Source organism: Anguilla rostrata, chromosome 2 (genome assembly GCF_018555375.3).
Source record: "Anguilla rostrata isolate EN2019 chromosome 2, ASM1855537v3, whole genome shotgun sequence".
NCBI lineage: Eukaryota > Metazoa > Chordata > Actinopteri > Anguilliformes > Anguillidae > Anguilla > Anguilla rostrata.
The window spans coordinates 14,512,655-14,537,426 of NC_057934.1; the positions used below are offsets into that span (position 1 = coordinate 14,512,655).

The 24,772-nt window shown below is 48.9% G+C and overlaps 1 protein-coding gene across 5 annotated transcripts in view; it reads right to left on the minus strand.

Annotated features, from left to right (window-relative positions):
* Nucleotides 1-202: 202 nt before the first annotated feature.
* LOC135247357 (C-terminal-binding protein 2) overlaps nt 203-24,772 on the minus strand; it is a 95,461-nt gene continuing 70,891 nt past the window's right edge. For 4 of the 5 annotated variants that reach the window (XM_064320710.1, XM_064320708.1, XM_064320711.1 and 1 more), the window contains 8 exons: nt 18,155-18,309; nt 14,173-14,317; nt 12,785-12,991; nt 8,810-9,024; nt 5,767-5,897; nt 4,806-4,933; nt 4,152-4,269; nt 203-2,469 (listed from right to left, as the gene is read on the minus strand). In XM_064320710.1, coding sequence (XP_064176780.1) covers nt 2,289-2,469; nt 4,152-4,269; nt 4,806-4,933; nt 5,767-5,897; nt 8,810-9,024; nt 12,785-12,991; nt 14,173-14,317; nt 18,155-18,309 — 1,280 coding nt within the window. In that variant the 3' untranslated portion in view covers nt 203-2,288. Of the gene's footprint in view, nt 2,470-3,594; nt 3,670-4,151; nt 4,270-4,805; nt 4,934-5,766; nt 5,898-8,809; nt 9,025-12,784; nt 12,992-14,172; nt 14,318-18,154; nt 18,310-24,772 lie in introns of all 5 variants that reach the window. The other variant, XM_064320709.1, reaches the window with a different exon arrangement.

The window sequence follows — 24,772 nt, forward strand, 5'->3', positions numbered from 1 at the left end:
AATAAATTGGCAGCCATACCAGGCATGCATGCGCAATTTTGGAGTTTTTGAGCATGGGAAAGGGTTGAAAGCGTAGTGACAGGCCCAGATGAGGAGGAAGAAAAGGAGAGGAAGAAGAAGAATCTTAGCAAAAACAATTGGGGCCCTACACACCCTTCACGCTTGGCGCCCTAACTAAGCATTTCGGTACAAACAACAGGACTTCTGAGTTGTTTTTCTTTTTATTTGAACTGCACTGAATGCTAAATGTTCACCTTGTACAAGAAACAATACAAATACTCACACTAAAAACAAAACATTTCTCTGGCAGCCATCGTCTGCTATTGTTGGGACACTAGTAAGAGTTTGCTATTGCTCTCAGAGTACAACGCCCTCAAGAGCTCCAACTGGCCTTCATTAGAACAAAAAAAGAGAGAGAGGTGGTTCACAAAAAGACTATGGTTATAAGAACATTTAACTAGGCAATACAAATCTAACAGGACTCTGCAAAACTTTTAAACACCAAACACACGGGATGTGTCTGTTATATAAAAATATCACAATGGAGAAGAGAGAGGGAGTAGGAAGAGAGAAATATCCAGACAGCTTTTTTTTTCTTTCTCAGACAATATCTTGGGGAAAAATATCTGCAAAAAGGTGGTTTCCTGAGTCAGTAAGAAATGTGTGGTTTACTTTAATCCACAACTAATGTTTGCTTTAACCCTTTCCTGATCAAGGGAATGTAATCTTACTTCTGATGAAAAGGCATGAATTTATTTAAAAAAAAAGGAACCAGTCTTATCAAAACCATCAGGAGATGTGGTTGGAGAGAAAAAGTCATACACAATATCTTCTTGCTTTTGCTGAGAAATAGGACATCAAAAGCATGATCAGTCAGATGTTAGCTGAAAATTCTGAATTTGCTGGGTAGTTTGCTGCCTCACACACAAACATCCTCTCATCTGAGCAAGACTGTTCAAACAATACCCAGGTATACACTTCACTGCCAGAAATAAGGTAACTCAAGTACGTGCTACTGGGTACTTCCAAGAATTCTGATTCCAATATTAATATAAATAGCTGTAAGTTCTGTCTGAAAATATTCTGTATGTAACATTTATGAATCAGACACATTTTGTTTAAAATGAATGGCAGGACAGCTTTGTTTCGGCAGCTCTTTTTTTTTGCTAGGGTGGTGGGTAGAGAAGTGAGTTGGTAACCAGAAGGTCAGAGGCATGAATCTTGTTTAGAGTGCTCCTGCTATACCTTTGAGCAAAGTAATGGACCTGAACTGCTAAAGTAATCATCCTTATGCATGGCAAATATATAAAAATGCAAGCTATGCAAGTTACTCTTCGTAAGGGCTTATGCTAAGGCTAAGCAAATAAATAAGTAATTGTTACACTTACTAATGCCGGAGCTATTTCATGAAGCGTATTAGCCGAATCATACAAATGCAATCTGTGAGTGCTGTGTGACCTTGAATTATCGGCATTAAGACTATTGTGCTACAATTTGATGTAAATAGATAATAGATTTTTATTTATTTAAATACTCCGTGGCCAGAAGCCACGCTATGGGTCTGCTGTGTGGAAGCATTCTCTGGGTGGTCAAAGCCCATTCTGAGAACTACCTATCATGGTACATCAGTGAAAGGCCATGGCCAGGAAAGGGTTAAAGTTCACTAAGTAGATTGCTGCTGCAGTGGGCAATCTTTTTCCTTCCTTTTGCTGTTGTCTGATAAATATATATATTTTTTATAATCTTTTTTTATTTTCTTATTTCTCACATTAAAGAATAAAAGAAAAGCATATTTGCTTTCTGGGGCTTGAATAAACGGAATAAACCGAGAATAACCTTCAGACGCACATTAACTGACATGGAAGGGGGGTTAGAGAGGGAGGGAATACGGGGAAATGGGTCACAGGGCGGGGTGAGGGGGGGGGTGGGGGCGGGGTCCAGTAACACGTGATGTCGTGGTTTCTCTGAGCTCTGATCTGTACGTCAGGAAGCAGGCTTTCCCCACGAGACGATGAGTGGGTAGGCGTGGCTGAGTCTCCTGGCTGACACGCTAGCCCCGCCCCACCTGCACTGTATTAACACTGGAACGTCCAATAAAAACTGGCATTTCCGAAAAAAAAAAAATTGTACTAAACCAAAAAAAGAAAGAAAAAAAAAAAACACCTAAACTAAAAATGAAAAGTACAAATCCGTGGAACGTGTGGCTGTTCCCAGTGCAGGGCAGTGGGTGTGTTCACTGTCTCTTGGTCCCGGGTTGAGTGTTGGTTGTGAACGCTCCTGGTCTACTGCTATTGCTCGGTTAGGTGCTCTCTGGTGTCGCCATGTTTGGAGGGCTGGTTGGGCGATGGGGCCTGTGAGGGGTGTGTACCGGAGGGCAAGGTGTGGGCCACCGGCACTCCCCCTGGCACCATGCCCTCCATCGTTCCGGGGATCCCACCTGGAGCCACGCCCACCACGCCCGGCGGGTACCTGGCGGGCGAGAGAAGACGAGGGTGAGCGCCAATGCCGCGCGCCGCTTAAGAGCATCACTCTATATTCACACCAAACACAGATTATCTTCTGTATGACTGCCCATGCTACACGGGGCTAGCAGAGCTCCCCTTCTGGTTGGGGCGGCTTCTGGGGGGGCATTTTATACACCCCTCTCCTGAACCCCTTCATTTTCACCCGAAAGGGTCTGTCAAAGTGACTGAATGCTGTCTAAATGCATTCTAAAACACACACTGTCAGAATGCTAAAAAAAAACAAAAAAACATTAGCATTAGCTGCCAGCTGCTGTACTTTGCTGCAAAAGAAACTATTTACAGTGCTGCAGCCTCAATGACAAACCCTCTCATTATTGCTCGCACTGGTAAACAGGTGTTAATAACAGCTAAAAACTATTTTCACCCTGGAACAACTACACTGAATGTTGTTCCATGGTGAAAAAAAAAACTGGAGGACTTGTTCTACCAGAGCTGCTAATGGGAGCTCAGGCATTTGTTAGCGGTAGCGCTGTTTGCTGAAACCCCTTATAAAAAGCTCCACAGAAGCTTATTATGTGTAAGATTTCAGCAAATTGCACACAGCACAGTATGAACGCAAGTGCGTATGAAGTTGAAGATGAAGATGAAGAATGAAGTGGGAGATAAACAAACGCATGAGCGGGCGTGAAGACAGGTATGCAGACAGATGGTCCCTCCCTTTCTCAAATGCAGCTACAGACGGGGATGTCTGACGCACGACCGCAGTGCTCGGAAGGCCCCGGAAACGTGGTGCCGCCATGTCGTGAATGTGCAACTGCAGACATGAATCTGAATCAGAGAGCTAACGGTCTTACAGTAGGATCGCTACGATCTCGCTGCGCATCGAAATGATGCAACTTCAGGAAAGAGGCTAAGCCGAACCTAAAATAGAGAAATTCCTGTTTGTGTATTCTGACTTTTTTTTTTTATCTCTTGTGGTAAGGAGGAGGAGGAGAAGGAAGAAGGGAGGTGTTTGGGTTGGTAATGCAGCATTAAAACATATGGCAGTAACAAAAAAGTAAAATAAAATAGGGGAAAAAAAGGCATCTATCCCTCCCCAGCCCAGACAGGCTTGGGTCCGAGTATTTACCTGGTTCTGATTTAGGTATATAATTTGTCTTGGACACCACCGGTCGCTACGGCCTGTAGCGTTTGGTTCACTCGGCTGTGTGAGAGAAGCAGTCAGTCCTTTTACGACATCAAGGCTGATATTTTGAGATGCTTAGCAACTACAGCGATGGGTAAAATCCACCCTGACATCTCCTACCAGCAGGATGGGTCAGTCATCAAAACACAAACCCACCACAAAGTACTGCCCGAAAAAATACTCTTGCACTGCTTATAATAAAACTTCTTAGAGCAAAGACAACATCTGTGAATTTGTATAGTAATGTCGCAGTGATGTTTTTAATTCATTAAATTTTTTTTTTAAACTAGTTGTTAAACTGCACTAATTTTTAAAACTGTGTTTGTTGGTACAAATATATTGGGGTTTGCAGCACATTCTATTACTTTTTTAAAATAAATTATTTTGAAATGTTAAAATTCTTTGGCACATGTTGTAAGACAAAGAGCAGAGACAAATGATGTTAACATGACGAAAGGCACAGACACGGCACGCTTTTTAGTGACGCTTCGGTCACCCACCTGTAGGCGGCGCCATTGAGCTCAGGATGAACGGCTTGCTGGTCCACCACTCCCCAGGGTGCCGTGGTGACGAAGAACTCCTTGTTGACGCAGTTTCTTAGGCTGTCAGGGATACGACCTATTCCGAAGAGCGCAGAGGACAACCAAACCAAGATTATTAAAATGATGGACACGAGGATTGGTACAAAAACACACAGTCGTTATGTCTGAAAGATGAGCGCAGGGCTTTATTAATTAGCCTTAGACCAGAAAAAAACATATCTACTGAGGATAATCATCAATTAACATCTTTCAACAAACAAGATATTATTGTCCAGGCCAACCCCTGGGCTTTCTGGCCACTGCCAGCCTCCAGACCCCCCCCCCCACCCGCTTCCCTCCACCCGCATCGTAAGGCTAACGATGACATCTATTAAGAGATAGCGATTTAATCATGGCTGCGTGGGACCTATTGAAGTGTAAATGTGACATCTGGGTAAGGGAGAAAATTGCATGCTGGGAAAAAGAGTGTGTGTCTGGGGGTGGGGGTGGGGGGGGTCACAAATGAGTCACTTCCAGTCATACAGCATTCTGTAAAACAGTAGGCCTGACCCAGCCCCGCCACCGCCCCCCCAGTCCCCCCGCCCCAAACCGCGGCGGGGCCCCGGGGCCTACCGGTGATGGCACGGCGGATCTCCGTGGCCGCCGCCTCTCTCATCTCCAGGGAGGCCTGCTCGCTGTACCAGGCCGTGTGCGGGGTGCATATCAGGTTCGGCGCGTCCTTCAGAGGGCCCTGGGCGAAGCTGGGCGAGGGGGGGAGGGAGAGGCGCGAGCGTCAGCCACTCAGCTAGCGAGCGTCAGCTAGCATCGGTTGTCTCGCGGCTGCAGCCTGGACCGTAGCCGCCGTGAACACTGCTCTCTAACTCCGAGCGGTGTCTCACACACCTGCGACAGTGTGATACGAGTTCACGTAAAGGGCAAGCTAGCCTCCCCCTGTTGGCTCAACTGTAAAAGGCAGAGCCTGTGAAGGTCTAGGCATTACTAGAACTTGTTAGACCTGCATTGAAACGACCAGGTCTGTCCTGCCGAGGGTTCTCCCTCATGTCTTCTGCTCACCTCAAAATGGTGACAAAAAGACACCTTGCTTTTATGTTCAGTGAAAAACGGAACTGTTGAAAATAAGAAACTACGTGGTAGACTGTAATAGAAAGACTATGCAGACATCAGTTATTACTGTGTAATGTTAATTAAGTGTAAGTAATGCATGAGCCTTGCATAAATGATATGCTTTCACTTAGTGACTACGCTGTCACGAGCAATAAATGCAAACAAAGTCATAGACGCTTCCGCTGGTGTGCTGATGACTCACAGGCAAACAGCCAAGGCAGAGAGAGAGATAGTGAGAGAGTGTAAGAGGCAGAGAGAGACAGTGAGAGAGTGTAAGAGACAGAGACAGAAAGAGAGAGAGAGAGAGAGATAGTGAGAGAGTGTAAGAGACAGAGAGAGAGAGAAAGAGAGAGAGAGAGAGAGAGAATGAATGTAGGGTACTGTGATCCCTAGCGCTCCACTGATGCGCCTGGCTCCACTTGCAGCTCAGGGGACTTCCTGTACGGGCATCAACCGCCCGCCCTCTCACCTGAAGGGCTCCGACTCGTGGACGTCCAGGGCAGCCCCGCGTATCCTCCCCTCCTTCAGAGCCTGGGCCAGGGCCTTTTCATCCACCAGGCCCCCCCGCGCCGCGTTCACCAGGAAAGCCCCCTGCCGCATCTGGGGTGGAGAAAGAGCAGCATGAGGAGGAGCTAATGACCGTCAACTACGCCCTGCTGGAATACGAGACGAAGCGCACTCACAAAATGGCACTTCACTTGTCAAATGCATTTACAGCACCGCGACTCGACTTCCACAGGTCGTTCACTAGAGCACTGCCCACTGGTTCGGTTTTTTTGTTCACCTGTTGTGATTTTCAGTAGAAGTTTTTTTTTCTTTTTGTCACAGTAATTCATCAGCAGGTAAAATTTGCAGGACATGGGGAAAATATGGGACGAAGGATGTTGCGTGCGAGACAAACCATTTTTAGCCGAAATACAGGATGCCTCAGCAGGACCGCTGGAAATTCTAGGACAAGCAGCATCAAGAGGAGGAGGAGCAGGGGGGAGGAGGGCGAGGAGGAGACAAATGAGGACGAGCAGCTTCATGTTCTTTACAGGTGACCACTAATACACGCATATGAAAGGGGAGGATAGCACTGTGCTGTAGTTAGCGCAGCCACTCACAGGGCCTATGCCCTGCTGGAAACTGCGCCACACTGTGTTGGTCACAGCCCTCACGCCAGGATGTTTTTCAGCCTCGTGCATGGACAGGAGCTTCTGGATTCGACACAAAAATGTGTTTGTGTTCAAGACAAGAACAAATCAATGGCCTAAACTAACCGGCTGCATGTAACAACAAATACAGCTCACCAAAAATAAGACAAGCTCATGGAAGAGAACCAATCCCTTCATCTCAAAGAAGGTGAGACCCAGGGCACATAAACCCTTTATGCTCCCGAACATTCTTTCATTAGTCTTTTAAATTGCTCCACTTTACAGCACAGAGCTGCTAGATACACTCCAGGAAAAGAAATAAAAATCACACACTCTTTCACTTTAAACCTAAAAGACTGTTTATTTCTGAGTGCAGCGTCGATAAACAGCTAATGAACTAGGCCGAGTCGCTTTCTCCTTACTGTAACTGCACTTAATATCTCGGAGGCATAAAAGTTGAAGGCATAAAGCCTTGAACTGAGACATGGGGGTGACTTGTTCTGCAACTCGCCTGCAGGTGGCAGTAGCGGAAAAGGGACGGTGGCAGAGCACGAGAGCTTCAGTGCTACCTGTGTATCGCTTTGTTACGCTGCAGGGTAGCCAAAGACATGCGTATATGTTGAACCAAGATGAGCTCGGTCTCCTGGAGTATCCAGCAATCATATGTGTTCATATTCACATACATTCAAATCAGATATACAGCTGTGATATATATGTGCTGAAGTAACCTAGAAAGTAATCTTATTGAGATTCACCTGTACAAAGCTAAAAGATTAGTAAATATAATCTGTGCTAAAACTTCAGGGGCACCCACACAGTGCAGGATATCAGGGCTCCTCTCTAATTTTAACTCAGTCACTCTAGAAAATACTTTCAGATTTAAGTGGACTCAAACATAAATAAATAAATTGCCCATTTAAAGTCAGTTGAGTATTAATTCCGGACTCTGTCTATATCCGTTGCAATATATTTTTTAAATGCAATGAAAGGTCTGCTTATGCAATTTCTCCAGAATGATAAATGACCCAGCATGAGAATGAGTTTATTACACCCGCCCTACATGGCAGGGGGTCGCATTAAATTATATCACAGGGAGGCTCAATTACGATCACTAAATGGGCATTTAAGTGCTTGGCCTAAAATTGAGTGGTCGGATGTATGCCCAATATGAATGAAATATATTGTCTATTTTGAAATGACTTAACTGTTATGGACACTCCAATAATACTAAACTCTTTTGAAACATGAGATACTGTTCATGAATGTTTCAAATTGAAATGCCTTCCATCCCCACACATATCCATTTGGAACAATGATTGGAACAATCCCTCCCATCTCCCAGTATTTAAGTATTTAAGGAATACTTTTTAATGCCATCTTTACATCCAAGAGCTTTCCTCCTTTTTAAAGAATTCAAAAAAGATTGTGATATCACCTCTTCCTACTACTACTGATTTTTTTATTTTTACAAATAAGACATTTGCTACAATCTGTCGTGAAGCCTAAAGCCTCCAATACTACATGTAGTATGAAATTGAATACAGATACAGGGGAACTAATTAGAATTAAAGAATGGCGATGCAGTAGACTCTGAAGTCTCATTTATTTAAGCAACCCTAATATAATGTGTGCTACACAAAGCATTATTGTTGTTATTATTATCTTTCTTTGCAAAACCTGGCTATTTATTGTATATAGTTAAACGGCTACAGTTGTATACCCAAGTACATTTGTGAGACTTGCAAACACAATATATCCTATAGCCATCAACATTACTATTATTCCTAATTTAGTTGCAGTGCAATATGCATGCAGATGGGTAAATACAGTATATGGACACATGTTATGTCATGTGTATGTATGTTCAATATGAGTATGGAAGGCAAAATGTTTTTATATACAGGTGGATAGTTATTGCACAAATTGGTATGAATTATAATTATTTGTATTTGTTTACCGCTTATTGTCATTTTTCTACACTCCCACAGTCTAAGGGAAGAGGTGGGGATAGAAGGATAATATATCATACGTATTAAGACATTCTATTCATAACATTATGTAAATGTGGTAAAAATTGATTTGGGAAAAAATGAATAAAAATATTAATTTTCTGCACATAGAAGTTATTACATAGAAATTACTACAGAGTACACAGAATGTTAGAAAACTGGTATTGAAACCACTGAGAAACTTATCTTATTAGAACTTATCTCAGCACAACCAGCACAAGGTTGTGACCACTGACGTGGGAAAGAATGGACTGCATCCAGGTTTGGCGAGTGTAATATTTTTAAAAAGTACAGTTCATTTAAACATTCAGTCTGAGTTGACTGCTCTGGACGCCGTCCCCCGTCACAGACGGGCGGGGCTCCTCACCTGTTTGATGGTGAAGTCGTTGATCAGGTGGTGGTTGTGCTCGTTGAGGTTGCAGTGCAGGGACACGCAGTCGCTCTGGTAGAGCAGGTCCTGGAGGGTGTAGACGCGCTGCACCCCCAGCGAGCGCTCCAGCCCGTCCTGCAGGTACGGGTCGTAGAAGATCACGTTGAAGCCGAACACCTTGGCCCGCACCGCCACCGCCTGCCCGGACCGGCCTGTGCGGAGGAGACACGCCCGTTGGCTCGTTCATCTGCTGACCTTCGACCCCCAACCCCGCCCATTCACACAGATTTCACACATCATCCCATTTTACACATCATTCCATTTTAGACGCATATTTACAGAAGCAATGCAGGTTGAGAGCCTTTCTCAAGGACACAGCAAGCAGTGCCCTGCCTGGGAATTAAGACCATGCCCAATCAAAATCTTTAGAAGTTATACAATGCATAAAGAACCAGACCAACTAATACCATATTCATTTTAAATGAGATTTAAATTTTAAATAAGATTTTAAATTAGTTCTTTGTTTAACTGAAATAAGCAGGAAAGCCCACTATTTTTCAGCCCACTATATGATGACTTTGTATTGGACATTTGGCCTTCATTTCACAACTAACACGGTCATTACCACTGCCATTTTACATTAAGCAATCAGCGATGAGTCTGTTTAGTTGGCGGCCAATGGGAGTGAACTTGAGGTCAATATCCATACAGATCGGACATGCCGTGTCAGACCTCCAGCTCTCCGGTTCAGAAACGACACGCTTTACGTGAAATGGGAATCGCATAACATTTATGTTCATAAATAATTTTTTTTTAAAAACAAGCATAAAACTCTACCTAGGGGCTTAATACGTTACGCGGGAGAATCCCTCGGTCTTTAAAAGCCCGTCACCTGCACAGGTAGCGCGCGCGGCGCAGGGAGCAAATTTGTGTCAAAGCGAATATATTATCAGGCTGATTAAGTAATTAAGCGCAGGGGTGGGAGGGTAAGAGAAGCTAAAAAAAAGGAAGTGAGTTTGACACCTCTGTTCCAGATGCTGCGCGGTACGGCACTCATCAGCGGGTTTCCAGGGTGTCTCACGCTGTGATAAAGGTTAATGAAGCTCTGCTTTTACAGAGCCTCCGATTTAATTAACGCCACACTCTGGGGGGGGGAGGGGGAGGGGGGGGGGGGAGCGGTGGATACGCGAATCCCGCCGGCTCGACCGCCCGCGCTCCGAGACGGGGCGGGGTCGGGATCCGAACGCCCTTCCCCGCGACCCGCGGCCCCTCCCTCGCGGGTTCTCACGGGGGCGCGCTCGATAGCCCGCTAGTCCCCCCCCCGGGGTTTTTATAACCCGGCGGCGCACGGTCGCGGCACAGAAATGGCCGGCGCTCCCTCTTTTCCGCCAGAGCCACGGCCCCCGGCTCTCAGGAGAGAGAGAGAGAGAGAGAGAGAGAGAGAGAGAGACCCGGCGAGTTGCCTGGCAACACCTGCCGTGCCGACCGCCGGTGCGCGGTGGCGGTCGTGTTTGGCCGGTGTTGAGCCCCCGTTGTAAATTAAATCAATGCGGCCGCGAAGAGAAAGCTTGTCAACACTTATTGACGCTTGCTGAGGACCAGGTGAGGTTTGTCTCGGGGACCCCGCTGCCCGCACCGAAGGGCGACGAGAGAGACTGTTTTGGGGGGCGAAGGCGCTCTCACGAGCAGCTACCCCCGCGAGGAATCAATAACCCATCACGCTGCTAACGTCCTCATCTGGTCCAGCCGCGGACGGCCCCCGGTCTCACACCGCATTAATAACCGTAAGAAAAGCCCGCGTCGTCTGGAAGGCGAGAGCATGTGCGAGAATGTGAGAGACAGAAAATGAGAAAGAGATAATGGGAGCGAGGGAGAGAGGGAGACAGACAAAAAAAAAGGGAGAGAGAGAAACAGAGAGAGAGGGAGGGAGAGAGAGAGAGAGAGAGAGAGAGAGAGAGAGAGAGAGAGAGCATATCTAAACCATTCCTCTGTACTCTCGAATCTCAGCCATGGCAGAAACCTGAAAAATGAGCCCTATCAAAGCCGGAGACACAGGCTTTTTTTTCTTCCTATGCGACTATGCGATCAATAATTTTTTTCTGAAATGTACTTCTGAAATGGACAGCCAGTCACCTCTCGTGGGCTGAGAGAGATCGCGGTTAGCTGTCCTGAAGCTACAGCTGTCTACTCTTTATTTTTCCTCCATCCCCACAGTGAAGTTCATATCCTTCCTTTCCGCATGATAAATAACAAAAGTCTCGAGGTTATGACTAGGTGGAAGGGATGCATTTTTAAAGATCAGGCGAGGAATTGTGGGAGAGTGCAACTGACATTTTTTAAACCCTTGCAGCCTTTTCCTGTAGATGCAAACCTCAGCTTTCCAGATCACATGAATTTGTGACCGAGAGTAACCTCTGGTCACGAGACAACAACAACAACAAAAAAGAAAGTTCTGGTGGGCTTTGATCTAGATGTTGCACTTCATGTAGCTGAACAAAGAAAATCAGCTTTGGAAAAATCATACTTTATAGGAAGCAATGCCTTTAAGCTCCTCTTTGGATGTGAGCATGTACTGTGTGTGTGTGTGTGTGTGCATGCGTACATGCATCTGTGCACTTATGAGACTGAATGTATGTATATATATATATATATATATGAGTTTGTGTGCATGTGTGTGTGTGCATTTATGGGACTGTGAATATATGCATATGTATGGGTTTGTGTGCGTGCATCTGTGTGTGCACTTGCACTTCCAAATACATGCACGCGCGTCTAAATGTTTATGAGACTGAATGTATGTATATAAATACATGGGTTTGTGTGTGTGTGCGTGTGTGCATTTGTTTGGGAATGTGTCTGAGCGTTTATGAGGCTGAATGCATGTATATATATAGGTTTGTGTGTGTGTGTGTGATTGTGAATGTGTGTGTGTGTGTGTGTGTGTGTGTATTATTCTCCTAACCTCCCTGTAGTCATGCCCCACCCCTGGAGGGAGGCTTTCAGCGTCTAGTCATGACATCACAGCGCCGCCGCTCTAGCCAGACCTGCGCTCTATTGTTCCTCTCTCGCGCCCGCCAGAGTCATTCTCCTCGCCACGCGAGTATTAAGCGCGCTTTTAATCTGGCGTGACCGAGACGAGCGAGGCGGCCCGGCGCGGGGGGACGCGGCGGCGGCGGCGTCTGCAATCAGGCGGGCTTAGCGCTGGCCCGACCCCCGGGCCGCCGCCGGGAACCGCAGGGACGGCGGAGCACAATGGCCGCTCCGCCGCGCGGCCCCGCCGGAGGGCCGAGGGGAGACGCGTGCGGAGGTGCAGATAAGCGGCTGGCGGGAGGAGCCGGGGGGAGCCCCCCCACCCCACCCCACGAATCCGTGTAGGTGCGCGTGCGGGGCTCAGGTGAGGGGCGGCAGTTTGAACAGTGCGGCGAGCGGAGGGGAGAGGGGAGAGGGATGTTATACACGCGCCATAGGGGCAGCCTACAGACAGAGCCGCTATCACAGAACACGGGCTGAGAGACAGAGGGAGAGAGAGACGGAGGGAAACCACGAGAAAGCACGAGAGAACGACAGGGAGGCAGTAAGGGAGGGTAGAGGCAATGGGAGAATGTGTGAATGAGATACCGAAGTGCACAGTGTGAGTGAGTGTATGTGTGTGTGTGTGAGTGAGACTGAATGAGAGAACTCGCGAGCGAGTTTGTGTGAAAATAAATCAAAGAATGAGCGAGAGAGTGAATGAGTTACTCAAGGTAGCGAATGAACTAGCGAACATTCAGAGTGAGGGAATGAGCAAACGGAAAGAGAGAAGAGAAGGCCGCAGAGCCAGAGAGAGAGAGAGAAAGAAAGAGAGAAGCAGCGTGACTGTGCTGAGATAAACCCTGTGCTCCCGCCCCCATGGGTTATCTCCGGGCGCGCTCAGAGGGCGGGGTGCTCGAGGGCGGAGGGCGGAGGGCGGAGGTGGGCGGCGGCGCTCCTCACCGAAGCCGATGAGGCCCAGGGTCTCCCCCCGGATGCGGGCGGCGCCGGACGCCACCTCGCGGATCTGCTCCACGCTCTGCACGCGCGTGCCCTCCCGCAGGGCCTGGTACAGCCAGGTGTTCCGCCGGTACAGGTTCAGGATGTGGCAGAGGGTGGAGTCGGCCGTCTCCTCCACCGCCGCCGACGGGATGTTGCACACGGCGATCCCTAGGGGGCAGAAGCGAGCGCGGTCAGAGGCCTGCCGTTAACCCCAGTACCAGCCCCCCGTAACCCCTCCCCTTCACATACACGGTGCACCAACCAGGCGGGATGTCCAATAAAAGCCCTTATTCTTCACCTAGCGCCTTATCGCCATGGATACAGTCGCCATTGCACAATTCCGAGAGCTGCCTGTCCTAGGATTGCATCACGCCCCGAATCTCCATATTTGCTCCCCCGCAGCATAATCGCGGCTCCCTCAAGATGACAACATTTTTATCTTTCAATTTTTCTTTTCGTGAAAAAAAAAGAAGAAACTTTCCGACTCTGACAGACGCCGCCTTCGACGCTGTCAGCTGACAGGAACTGGGCTCTCTGATCTGAGGTTTGGAGAGGAGGGGGGGGGGCGATGTTATAGCTTCCCGTCACGAGTCGAAAGGAGAATCAAGATCGGGCTCGGGAGCGTGATTGATCTGATTCCTTTCCCCCCCGTGCGTGCGCGTGAAGGGATTTGCGACAGGCTTCGCTGTTCCCCCCTCCCCTCCAGCCCCCCTCCCCACTGACAGCTTTGTTTCGTCACGCGAGTAAGACATCAGAGAGGGTCCCCACGGAGCGTCAGGCGCGGGGGAGGGGGTTCCTGTGGGGGGGGGGGGCGTCGGCTCACCCCCGGGGATCCGACGCAACGTCTATCTGTCATCCCTCACACGACGCGGCGGGGGAACAAACGCGCGAGCCTAGCCGCTGGAGACGCCGATGTTTAAAAGATCAATGGGGGAAAAAAAAAAAACTCCTAGCGCCAGCAGTTCTCGTGCGAAGGAACAGGGCCCAGGTAAAGAGTGGCTCCATGGGAAGATGTAACCCAGAGAGAGAGTTTAGCTGGGCGTATCGCGCGTATGTAAAGCTGGGCGTATGTAAAGCTGAGCGTATGTAAAGCTGGGCGTATGTAAACTAGCTTTCCAAGGGTCACCAGCTCGCTGTTTGCTCGGTACAATCCAAATAAACACAAACACTGCCTGCGGTTAATTACAAAAGGCTCGTTGACCTTTCGGAGAGAAAACGTAAAGTCAAGTCTCACGCCCTTATGAAAATCTACATGCTAAATGGTATTTTGCTTAGCAAAATGGAGGTAATTTTCTGGACAGCAGGACTACGTGCCCTTTGACCCGTGCGGGGGGAGGCTGATGTCATACCCAGCTCGCCGGCGGCCTTGATGTCGATGTTGTCGTAGCCGCTGCCGATGCGGATGATGATCCTCAGGGCCTTGAACTTCTCCAGGTCCTCGCGGGTCAGCGTGATCGTGTGGTACATCATGGCTCCCACGGCCTCGTTCAGCACCTGCGGAGGAGGGATCACATGACCGGTCACATGACCAGACTCGCCGACCAGATACGCAGAGGAGAAACCACACGACCGGGCATATGGCCAACCTGTTTTACAAGACTTGTGCTGTGCCCGAAATGGCTTACCTGCCTATTGAGCATATAAGTTCAGTACACTGGTTGAGAAAGTTGTTAAAAGTAGTTGTTAAGTACTCCTAAATTTTCTCTAAATTTAGTGTACTTAAAGTACCTGGATGATGTACTTATTTCCAGGGTTTCGTTGAGTGTATTCAGGAGTGCATTTTTCAGAAAATAAACTATACTTTTAAAGAGAAGTTCCCATAAATTGGAGAGGAAGAGACAGGACTTTTTAACACAAGGGCAAGACGTCTTATGGTACTTTCACAGTACCGCTAGAATATAATATGGAGGATATTTTTACATACTGCCCATCACATACTAAAAATACGCACTAAACAGTGGACATGGTTAGGAGACTGTTTTGGACATGGCCCTGGAGAAGAAAGACCACATGACTGGTCACATGACCAGCATTACTGACCAGACTGGCAGAGGTGAGACCGGATGACTAATAATATGCCCTGCTTTACTGACTAGACCTGCAGGGTGATGTCACATTGACTAACAGGAGGACAAGAACGTGTGATGTAGAAATGGGGCGTTTCAAAAGGCTGGTCTGAGCCCTTGAGCGAAGGGATTCTGAACATCCTACATTCGAATCACATTCCAGCGTAGCCAAAGACAGAGCTGTAGAAAGATATAAATCCAGATGTGCGGATATCAACAAAGTGCCATCAAGCACTCTGAGTAAATAACAGTTTAAATTCACCTCCAGCTAACCACATTACCCCTGCATACACTGCCAGATTAGCTCCACATTTCCATAAAGCTTTTATTAGAACAGTGTCCCAGGAATCCCAGCTAGATGCTAATTCAAGGTTAAACCTCTCCTTACACATCACTTCATTTCTTCCATTATTCGCCAAAGGCAAGAACTGCCGGAGACAAAGCACCCCAGTGTGAATTCTGACTAACGCAGTAAAATGTTGTGCAGAGAGAAATTATTTCTCACTGCCGCGTCTACTTCAATGGAAAATCTGAACTAATCTTTTTTTTGGGGACGTTCCTTTCTTCTTTCGTAAATACCCCGGATACGTGAACGTTTAGGATGTTATCTCTGGCAGGTCGGCCTGGAGGCGTGGCACAGGGCCGAAGGGGCCCCACCCGGCAGCTTTCAGGAGAGGGTTAGAGAGAACCCCTCCCCGTTTATTTACCCCTCCCCGATTTCCCACCACCCCGCATTTCCAAAGAATTTCTGGCAGGGGCGAGATTTTATGGCCATGAAGTCATTCCTCTGGTGTGCTCATTTGATCCAGTACAGAGGGCTGGAGCCAAAGCCAGGCTTTCTCCCTCAGTACCGGGCAGGAGGTGGGGGTAGGGGAGGGGTATGGAGGGAGGGAGGACCGGAGGCCTTCCTCTACCCAACGCACACCCCACCCTGTCTGACAGAAAATGCTCCACCTACTCTATATTAAGAGTATTGTGTCATTCCACTATAGCAGGGCTGCTCAACTCTGTTCATGGAGATCTACAGTCCTGTTGGTTTTGCTTTCAACCCTAATTTGGCATGTTTGAGTCTGCTAATTAGCAGCTCGATGAGACTGCTAGTTGTTGAATGAGGTGTGCTTTGTTAGGGTTGGAGTGAAAACCTACAGGACGGCAGATCTCCAGGAACAGTGTTGGGCAGCCCTGCGCTATAACGTTACCGTTGGTTTTCCATACAGCACGCGCGCTTGTAACGACGAACGGATTTTCCCCTCTTTTTGCCTGTGGACACCGACTTTGCGCGCTGATTAAATCTATCTGAGAGGACAGATGTTTCGCCCGGACGTGAGGGTCTTGCTATCCCGCCCTTATCTGTGCAGGTCTCGTTCGCCGTCTCCACCGGCGGTCGCTAGCCTGCGGGAACGCCGGGGGCGGGCGCGTTAATCGCGAGCCCCGGGCTGTCCGTCGACCGGCCGCGATGAAGCAGGCAGAGCAGCGCGCCCCGGCCCCGAGAGGTCCAGGTCGAGGGTTCGAATTCCCCAGTAGGGAGCCAGTGTCATGCCCTACAGCGGTAAGCTTCCTGCCTTCATCGCTCCATTGAAAAACCAACTGTGAGGATGAATAGCGCCGTTAGCCTGGTGAATCCGCTGAGCTAATATATACATGATAAGTGAAATGTTAACATTGGGCCTGCAAAAATCACAGCAATCTGCCTCCTGCTCCCCATGTAGACTGAGACCAGCAGACTCAGACCTTTATCTCCTCACGTTTCAACTTCAGCACGGGTGGCGTTAGCTGATGATGATGATGAGTAGGCCCAGTTGTCACATTGTGAGGGTCCACATCGAGGCCTCTATCTTCCCATACAAACCAGCTCAACGCAACACGAATGGAAAGGCTCCTATACCAAAGCTCCCTGTGGTAGCCAGGAACTTCACTACACCCAGGCCGTTTCAAACCAGGCATCCGTAGTGCATATGTGGACAATAGTTCAAAGCTCAGTTCCACAAAGAACTTCCTCAGTTATTCATGCTACAACGTGTAGGAGTTTGCAGGTTACGCTAACCTGGAACAGTGAACTGCTCCACATCACAAGCGCAGCAACACAGCCTGAGCAGAACAGCCCGCCCTTCTCATCATATTTCCTCATGGTCTCCGACAGAAAGCAGCCACAGGACTGCATTAGCGGGAGGAGCTGCGGCTAAAGAATACAGCGATAGACTCCGCTGATTTACAGTACATTGGAATGATCTAGAAGGAAAGAGTCAGAGGCCAATTTAACATGGCGCCTTCGACTGCAGTCAATTCGACATTAAATTAGATTAGATTTTTCTCCCCAAAAAACGTCTCCCCAAGATGGCGGCCTCCAAACAACAAACCATTAGCGCAAAGCGCGGAACGCACTCGAAAGCAAACACTCTGGCCATATTTTTTTAAATATGTCACCGATGAAACGAACGGTAAACGCGACGTCGAGGCGCCGGGCGCGAGATCAAATGTTTTTTATGCAAATGGAGCTTTCCCCCCCCCTCCTCCCCCATACTCCGGGCTTTATAAAGGAGAGGAGAGAGGGAAGGGTTCAGCCCTCTCCAGCTCCTGATAGCATCGCTCTCGGATAGCGATCTTCCTGGCCATATATTCAGGCGGAGCCCCAATGCTGCATGAAAAAGCAATAAAGGACCGATACAAGCCAGCGCAACGTAATTACATTCCACTCACATTATGAGCCTCTCCCTTCGAACAATACGGGTGATACAGACACATCACACTTTGGCAGCGAGTGACATTAAATCATAATGAACCCACTTTATTTTAACTGGGAAGAATATAAAAGCCAATATACAGTACTGCATATATTAGCTTCACGCAAGGGATGGGGAGGGGGGAGGGGGGGGGGAGACGGGACGTGAATTAAAGCCGGGGTGTGCTGCTTGCTCCGCCCCTGTGCCGACAAGCCGGGCTCTGAGGACTGCCGGCCGTCACTCTCAGGACGGACACGCCCACCCTCCTCCTCTGTTTCCAAGCAATTAGGATATACACTCCTTCATCAGACAATCTATGGACTGACTAGCTTACAGGTCACTGGACTGGATCTAGCCCAGGCGGTTAAATGTCTGTGTGCATCCACATGCATGTGCGAATGTACATGTGTAGCTGAGTGGGTACGCATATCTGTGTGATTCTTCGAGTGTCTGTGGATACACCTATGTGTGTTTGCATGTGTGCGTGTTCAAATGAGTACAGGGGCATCTGTGCGTGTCCTGGAGCTCGTGTGGGGGAGCAGTACCTTCTCATGGATCTCCTGGGTGGACTGGGCGTCGCAGAACGCCACGGTGGCCAGGTCTTTGAGGATGGGCATCTCCACCGTGCAGTCGCGCCCGTCCAGCAGCGCCACCAGGGGGCGCGGGTGCATGGGCCCGTTCATGATCTGGGGCCGGATACCTGGACACGAGAGCGAGCGAGCGAGAGAGGGGGAGAGAGAGAGGAAAAAGAGAGAAAGAGAGATTATTAATCACATTGCCAGGACTGCTGGCTCAAAAGCACCTGCACACAATAAGACCTGTTAAGACCATGACCAGTGTAGAGACAGATCCGCTCTTCTCCTTGATGCCGGGTGGTCTCATGAACTGTGTGGGAGGAAACGATTCATATTCCAGATGTGTCTCTGTGGCCTCACACCAGCTTTATTGAATGTGACAAATATAATTTCACTGCTATGTCGTCCAGCACTGATCGAAAATCAGCCAACCTGTTCTCGATCCCAACCTCTCACATAATAAAAGATTATCATTTAAAAGAAAGAGTAAAAAGAAATTAATCCAGGATCGGTGTTGGTGCCATAGTCTAACTGCATTAATTGTACCGTCCTAAAGAAAATCCATCAACGTACCATGTCCATGTCCATAGTGACGTATGTGGTGTAGTGGTTAGAGCATTGTACTGTGGATTTCAAACCCTGGTTGGACAGTGCTTTTGTAGCCGTGGGCTAAACGATCCATGTCATTTTATAAATTTAATTTAAAGAATAGATTATGGAACATACAGACTTATAACATGGAGCAACTGGAAAGCAACTGCATAAATAAAACAGAATTTCCACAGAGAGGCGCCCGTGTCACTGGCTACCTGTAAATAAGGCTCTTCTGTTCTGAGCAGCCATCATAGAACCATGCTCAGCACCTGTTACCAATGAGTTACCCAGAGTGCTCTGCATCCCAGAATGCACTGGTGTGCTGTTTTACATTTGGAGATTAGAATATGTAGCCACAGTCACTCGCTGGCTGAGCAAACAAATGGTGCTCAATAAATCAATGGGCCGACTCAGACTGGATTAGCTAACAACCTCGCTGGCAACATCTGTCTCAGCTAGCACTTCCTCAAATAGCGATCAATTACCCCACAAAGTTCAGCCTTGTGCTCTCTATCACATACACATACACACACACACACACACACACGTCAGCCTGAGGAGGAGCAGAAGTCAGACAAATCTGAGTCAGACTCCTATCTGTGCCTCTGGGCCAATCGCAGGCAGACAAGCCGTCGCGATTACTCCACCATCGGATCGTTCACTTCCTGTCTGTGTCGGGACCTTACTGTTTCCTTCATACCGGCTGCATTACTGAGAGCTCTAAACGCCACCTCGGAGACAACACACACGGGGAGAAGTGTGTGTGTAGGTAGGTGTGTGTGTGTGTGTGTGAAACTACGCGGTTTTCAAAAAGCTTTCAGAAAGACTGAATACCAGCGCTGCCAGCCAGTGCCTGGCTAACCGTCCCTCTGTCACTGAGTAATGCAGAGATCGAGTCCGGATCAAAAGTTTGATTGGACCTCGGATGCACTCCGCTCCCCACCCCCCCTCTGCCTCTGACCAACCACTTAACACCACTCAGCAGAAACTGCCCATCCCGGACCATCCAGCATTTTAACACCCATTTCATACAATATTAATAAGAGGAGCATCAATATTCATGTTCCTGGCACATCCACGCTGGACGGGCCTGCCAAACTCCCCCGCCGACGCGCCAGTCAGCGCCACGACAGGGTCGCCGAAAAAAACCGAACGGGAGCCAGCGGCATCGTTCCCCCGAGGTTCGGGTCCCGGGGTGGATGAGTTCATTCTGCACCCCCCACCCCCTGCTGAGTGGGAGCGGCAGATGAGCTGAGAAAAGCTCTCGTCATCACCGGATGGAGATCAGTGTGGGAGGGGGTGGGGGGAGGGAATTAAGAAGGGAAATTTGGAAATAACCTCACCTGCTCACACCTAGAGATGGGGGGGCACAAGGAGACAGGAAGACAGACACAGGGCACAGACACAAAGGTACGGCAGAAGGACAGTGGTACAGATAGACAGACATACAGACAGAAAGATAAGAGGATGGACAGAAGGGCAAAGCAAAAAGGCAAACGGGTAAAATACTGGCAGCCAGACAACCGAAAATGGAGAGTCAGAAACAGTGCTACAGTGGGCATAGAACATACAGACAGACAGACAGACAGGAGGGGGAGGACAGGCGGATGAGAGGAGAGGGGGAGGAGCAGAGAGACAGGACAGTGAGTCAGAGAGAGGGTGGAGAGCACGGGAGACAGCTGACGACGGCCCTGAGCGTGTGGTGCGCGAGCCTCACCAACAGAGGCCGCTGGCGAGCAATGCCCACTTCAGAGTGACCGAAGGGAGACATGAAGAGGCAATTGGGATGGAAAGACACTGCGGTTGGAAAGAAAGAGAAGAAAGAAGAAGCGGAGAGGCAGCACTTGAAGAGGAGATGCGCTGCACTCACGGGGCTGTGGAGCCGCCACCGTGGCCCTCCATCCGCCTGCTGCCTGTTGTCATGGTGATAACTTAACTGGCTTTGGCTGGTTTATAATGCACTTTATTTTAGGCAGTGACATCTGTGCCGCTGTTGGAGATTAGAGCCGCGCTCTTCCCCGCCTCCCCCCCCCCCCCCCGTTCCAGAGCGAGGGAGGCAGGCTTCCCGCGCTCGCGGGCGTCTTGTTAAACCGCGGCGGCGCGTAAAAAACCCGCCGGGCTTCGGGCTTCGCCGTCCGCGCCTCCCGCCGCGCGGAGAGTTAGCGCCGTCCGTCGGCGACGGCTCGTCTCGGGGGTCGTTCCCTCCGCGCCTCAAACGCTCCCTCGGGGGGAGCGGGCGAGGGTCTGCGCGAATACGACGGGCCGGCCGTTCCACGGCCTGGGACACCCTGCCGTCGAAAAGGGGGCCGTGACACCCCCCCGCCCCCCCGCCCCCTACGCCCGCACCCCTGCCCCCGTGAGACACAGATTACTGTAAGCGCGATGACACAAGTGCTTACGCAGAGCCCGCTCGGAGAAAGAGGCTGTGCAGCGGACGGGGTAAAGGACGCGACAAAGGCAGCGGGAGAGGGAGAGAGAAGGACCACGGCAAGTGAACACGGCAAACTTGCCGGCCGCATCCTGTAGGCTAACCTTTCCGATACTCGGCGCAGAGTCCGTCCTGCTACGTTACAGCGAGTCCTTTATTAACTTCCTCTCTCTCTCTCTCTCTCTCTCTCTCTCTCTCTCTCTCTCATTAGCAGCAGAGGGCTGCGTCTCTCTAGAGACACATTCACTTTCACGCTCTTGTTTTTGCTGAAACGAATACGCGCTCTTTGGACCGAACAGCTCTCTTCACTGACGCCGATCGACCTCTACACGAGTGTCCTGTCCCCGAAGACGCTTCCCTTAGGCCCCGCAGTAGCTTCCGGCTCTCTAAACCTCCCAGGCCCTCCCCCTCGCCCCCAACCCACGAACTGCGGCTAACCAATCACAAGCAAAGGCAAGTACCCGCAAACCAAAGTACACGAGTCTGAGATTAAGGCTTAGCGAGCAAATTAACAAATTTTGACAAACTTTTCCTAAACAGTTGGGGGAAATTATTTTCAGAATAAAAGCGGTGATAGATGGAGCCCCTTTCTAATTCGACCCCCGTTTAATGAATCCCTTCCTTCCTGCCACCGCGGTCAACAGACAGCGGCACTGGAGAGGACTGGAGGCAGCTGCTGCTCGCTACCTGGCTCCCCTCCCCTGAGGGACCCTCCATCAGCACCATGATATGCTCCCCCGAGAATTCAGCAGCCTCAGCTCCGCAGCTGGCTGCAGCATCCTCACTGGAACGTGAAGGGAAGACACAGCCACAGACGCTCTCTGTGCAGAACAGATATCCAACTCCATGCACCTCAGCTCCGCAGCTGGCTGCAGCATCGTCACTGGAACGTGAAGGGAAGACACAGCCACAGATGCTCTATGTGCCGAACAGATATCCAATTCCATGCACCTTAGCTCTGCAGCTGGCTGCAGCATCCTCACTGGAACGTGAAGGGAAGACACAGCCACAGACACTCTGTGCCAAACAGATATCCAACTCCATGCACCTTGGCTCTGCAGCTGGCTGCAGCATCATCACTGGAATGTGAAGGGAAGACACAGCCACAGACACTCTATGTGTCCAACATCAAACTCCACGCTCCTTCTACTGTGCACGTCTGTGCCTGCAAGCATCAAGTAGTGAGGCAAAGGTTCTGCCGCTATGGACGTTACATAGCCCACCATGGCTCTTCATAAATGACGATAATGAGAAATAAAACATTTTCGAGTCAACAATGGCAGAAACATAATTATAACTGTTAAGGACAAAAAGTTTAATATCGGTACAGAACATGTCTAACAAATTGATTTTTTTTCTTCTCCCTGGTACAAACCAATGTTATGTTGGGGTTTGGCAGGCGTGTAATAAACAATTTGTGTTATTTGCTTTCCATTAATATCTAACCATATAAAAACAAGAAAGCATGACAAATTCTGGCTCAAAATCAGTACCAATCGCGTTGTGATGTTGAATCAATTACATTCCCATTTCAAGGGGCTTTATTGGCAGAACTTCAAAGCGAAAATAAATTTTGCTCACAATTAAATATAATAAACAACGCTATTATATAATAGCCATAATGCAATCTCTTGATGTTCAAAATAATTTGATATGCTAGCAATTACACCTGCGGGGAATGATCTTGTGAATGCTGTAATTAATAACATTGAACAGACTGAATGGGTAATGCATCTAGAACTACTTGTTCCCCTCCATCAGGACACTTAAGATCACAAAAAAGTCATTCACAGTACAAAAAATTTAATTTAATTTAATCAAAAATAAAACTTTATTGTGTTAACTGCTTCCTTACTGCAAGAGAAAAAATCTCTTGTTTCTTCATTTCAATGTTGCATCATCTAATATTAAAAGACATTTTTTTAAAAAGAGTGAGAAGTTTTTAGATCGTTAAATCAGAACAGAAGGAATCAGAGCCCTGGCTGGCTTATTTTGTCATACATATAAGGCAAATGCTCAACAAAGCTATTTTCATCTGCAAAAAGGTTTTCCAGTGTCTGTTCACACACCAAAATACCCTTTACAACTTCATAGGTTACTGAAGAGTTTATAGGTTACTGGGAACCTGGAAAGTATCATGTTGGACATTAAACAAACCGAAGACCTGTCTTATAAAACGCAGGGTCTGGCGGCGGTACATCTGACATTCAGACTTCCTCGCGGAACCTCGCACCGAAGAAGTGCCGTTAGAAACAGAGAAAAGGCCCACAGGTTTGAAGACCGCACTCATTTGCTCTAAACGCATTTTCTGAACACAAGCAACCAATTTAGTCACTCAAACAGCACCACAATCCTGACCTTGGGCCTTGTTAAATGGGACTCTGGCCGCCCAGGCGAGCAGTAAAACCCCGAAAACAAACAGGACGTGATCATTTCCCACAATGCCCTAATGAAAGCCCCTGTCAGAGCCGATAGGGAGGCTTTATGGAAGATGGAAGCAGGTTCCTCCTTCTCCAGCTGTCTGGAAGCCCGGGTCGTGGAACTGCCTCTACCTTCTGATCAACAGCTGCTTCTGGTTACCTAGCAACCCCAAGCAAGCTGCCTGGCTGCAGTTGCGGGTGGCTCTCTCCTGACAACAGGCTGAGCTATGCAGTCAACAATGTTATGGACTATGGCCGACAAGACAAACAGGGAGCAACTGCGTATGTGTATGTGTACATGTCTCTGAGTGAATTCACAAAATACATGTTTGTGTGCAAATGTTATGTGTGAATATGTACACACACACACGCACACAATTCCCTCCGGCAGGCACAAACACAAACACGCACACACAGACACACACACGTTCTCACACACTCACGCAGCGTGGCAGCCTGCCAGCGGTGATAACTTTCGAGTAATCTGAACCCACGGCGCAACACACAGTTGTGCAGATGGGTCAAACAACACTGTTTTTCTTTCTAGAGTTTCCCCCCGTCGCTGCTGGAGTACAGCCAGCACTTTCTGGAACATTTAACTGTCCTGGAGGCAAAGAATTCCTTCTTCGTGCCCGCGCACACACACACACACACACACGGATACACACAAACACACAGAATGGACATACGCACACATGTATGCACACACACACACACAATCCCACACACGTTCCCAAAAACCCCAAACACAAACACATGCACGCTGCGTGTTACGGTGTGAGGTCATGACACGGGACCAGCGGGGGGAACATAAGCCCCTTTTGTTGGCAGCCTCCAAACACATCACCCCACCCCCCCCCCAACCCCCCCCCACATCACACAAAGGCCCCTTGTCCTCCCGGAGCGGGCTCCGCCCCTGTCACCACCCAGCTGCCCGCCACGCCAATCGCACCCCTGCCAAGAAAATTAGAGAGCTCCCTCCTAAAAGGCCCCCTTTGTGCGGTCCGAGGGGGCCGGTTACTCCAGCGGCCGGGGAGACAAAAGCGGGCGTCACCAGCAGCCGTGGCGAAAACACCGGACTCAATCCCCGCTAATCTCCCTCGCCTATGCGCTGCACTGCTGCCAGAGAGCGGAAGAGATATAAAA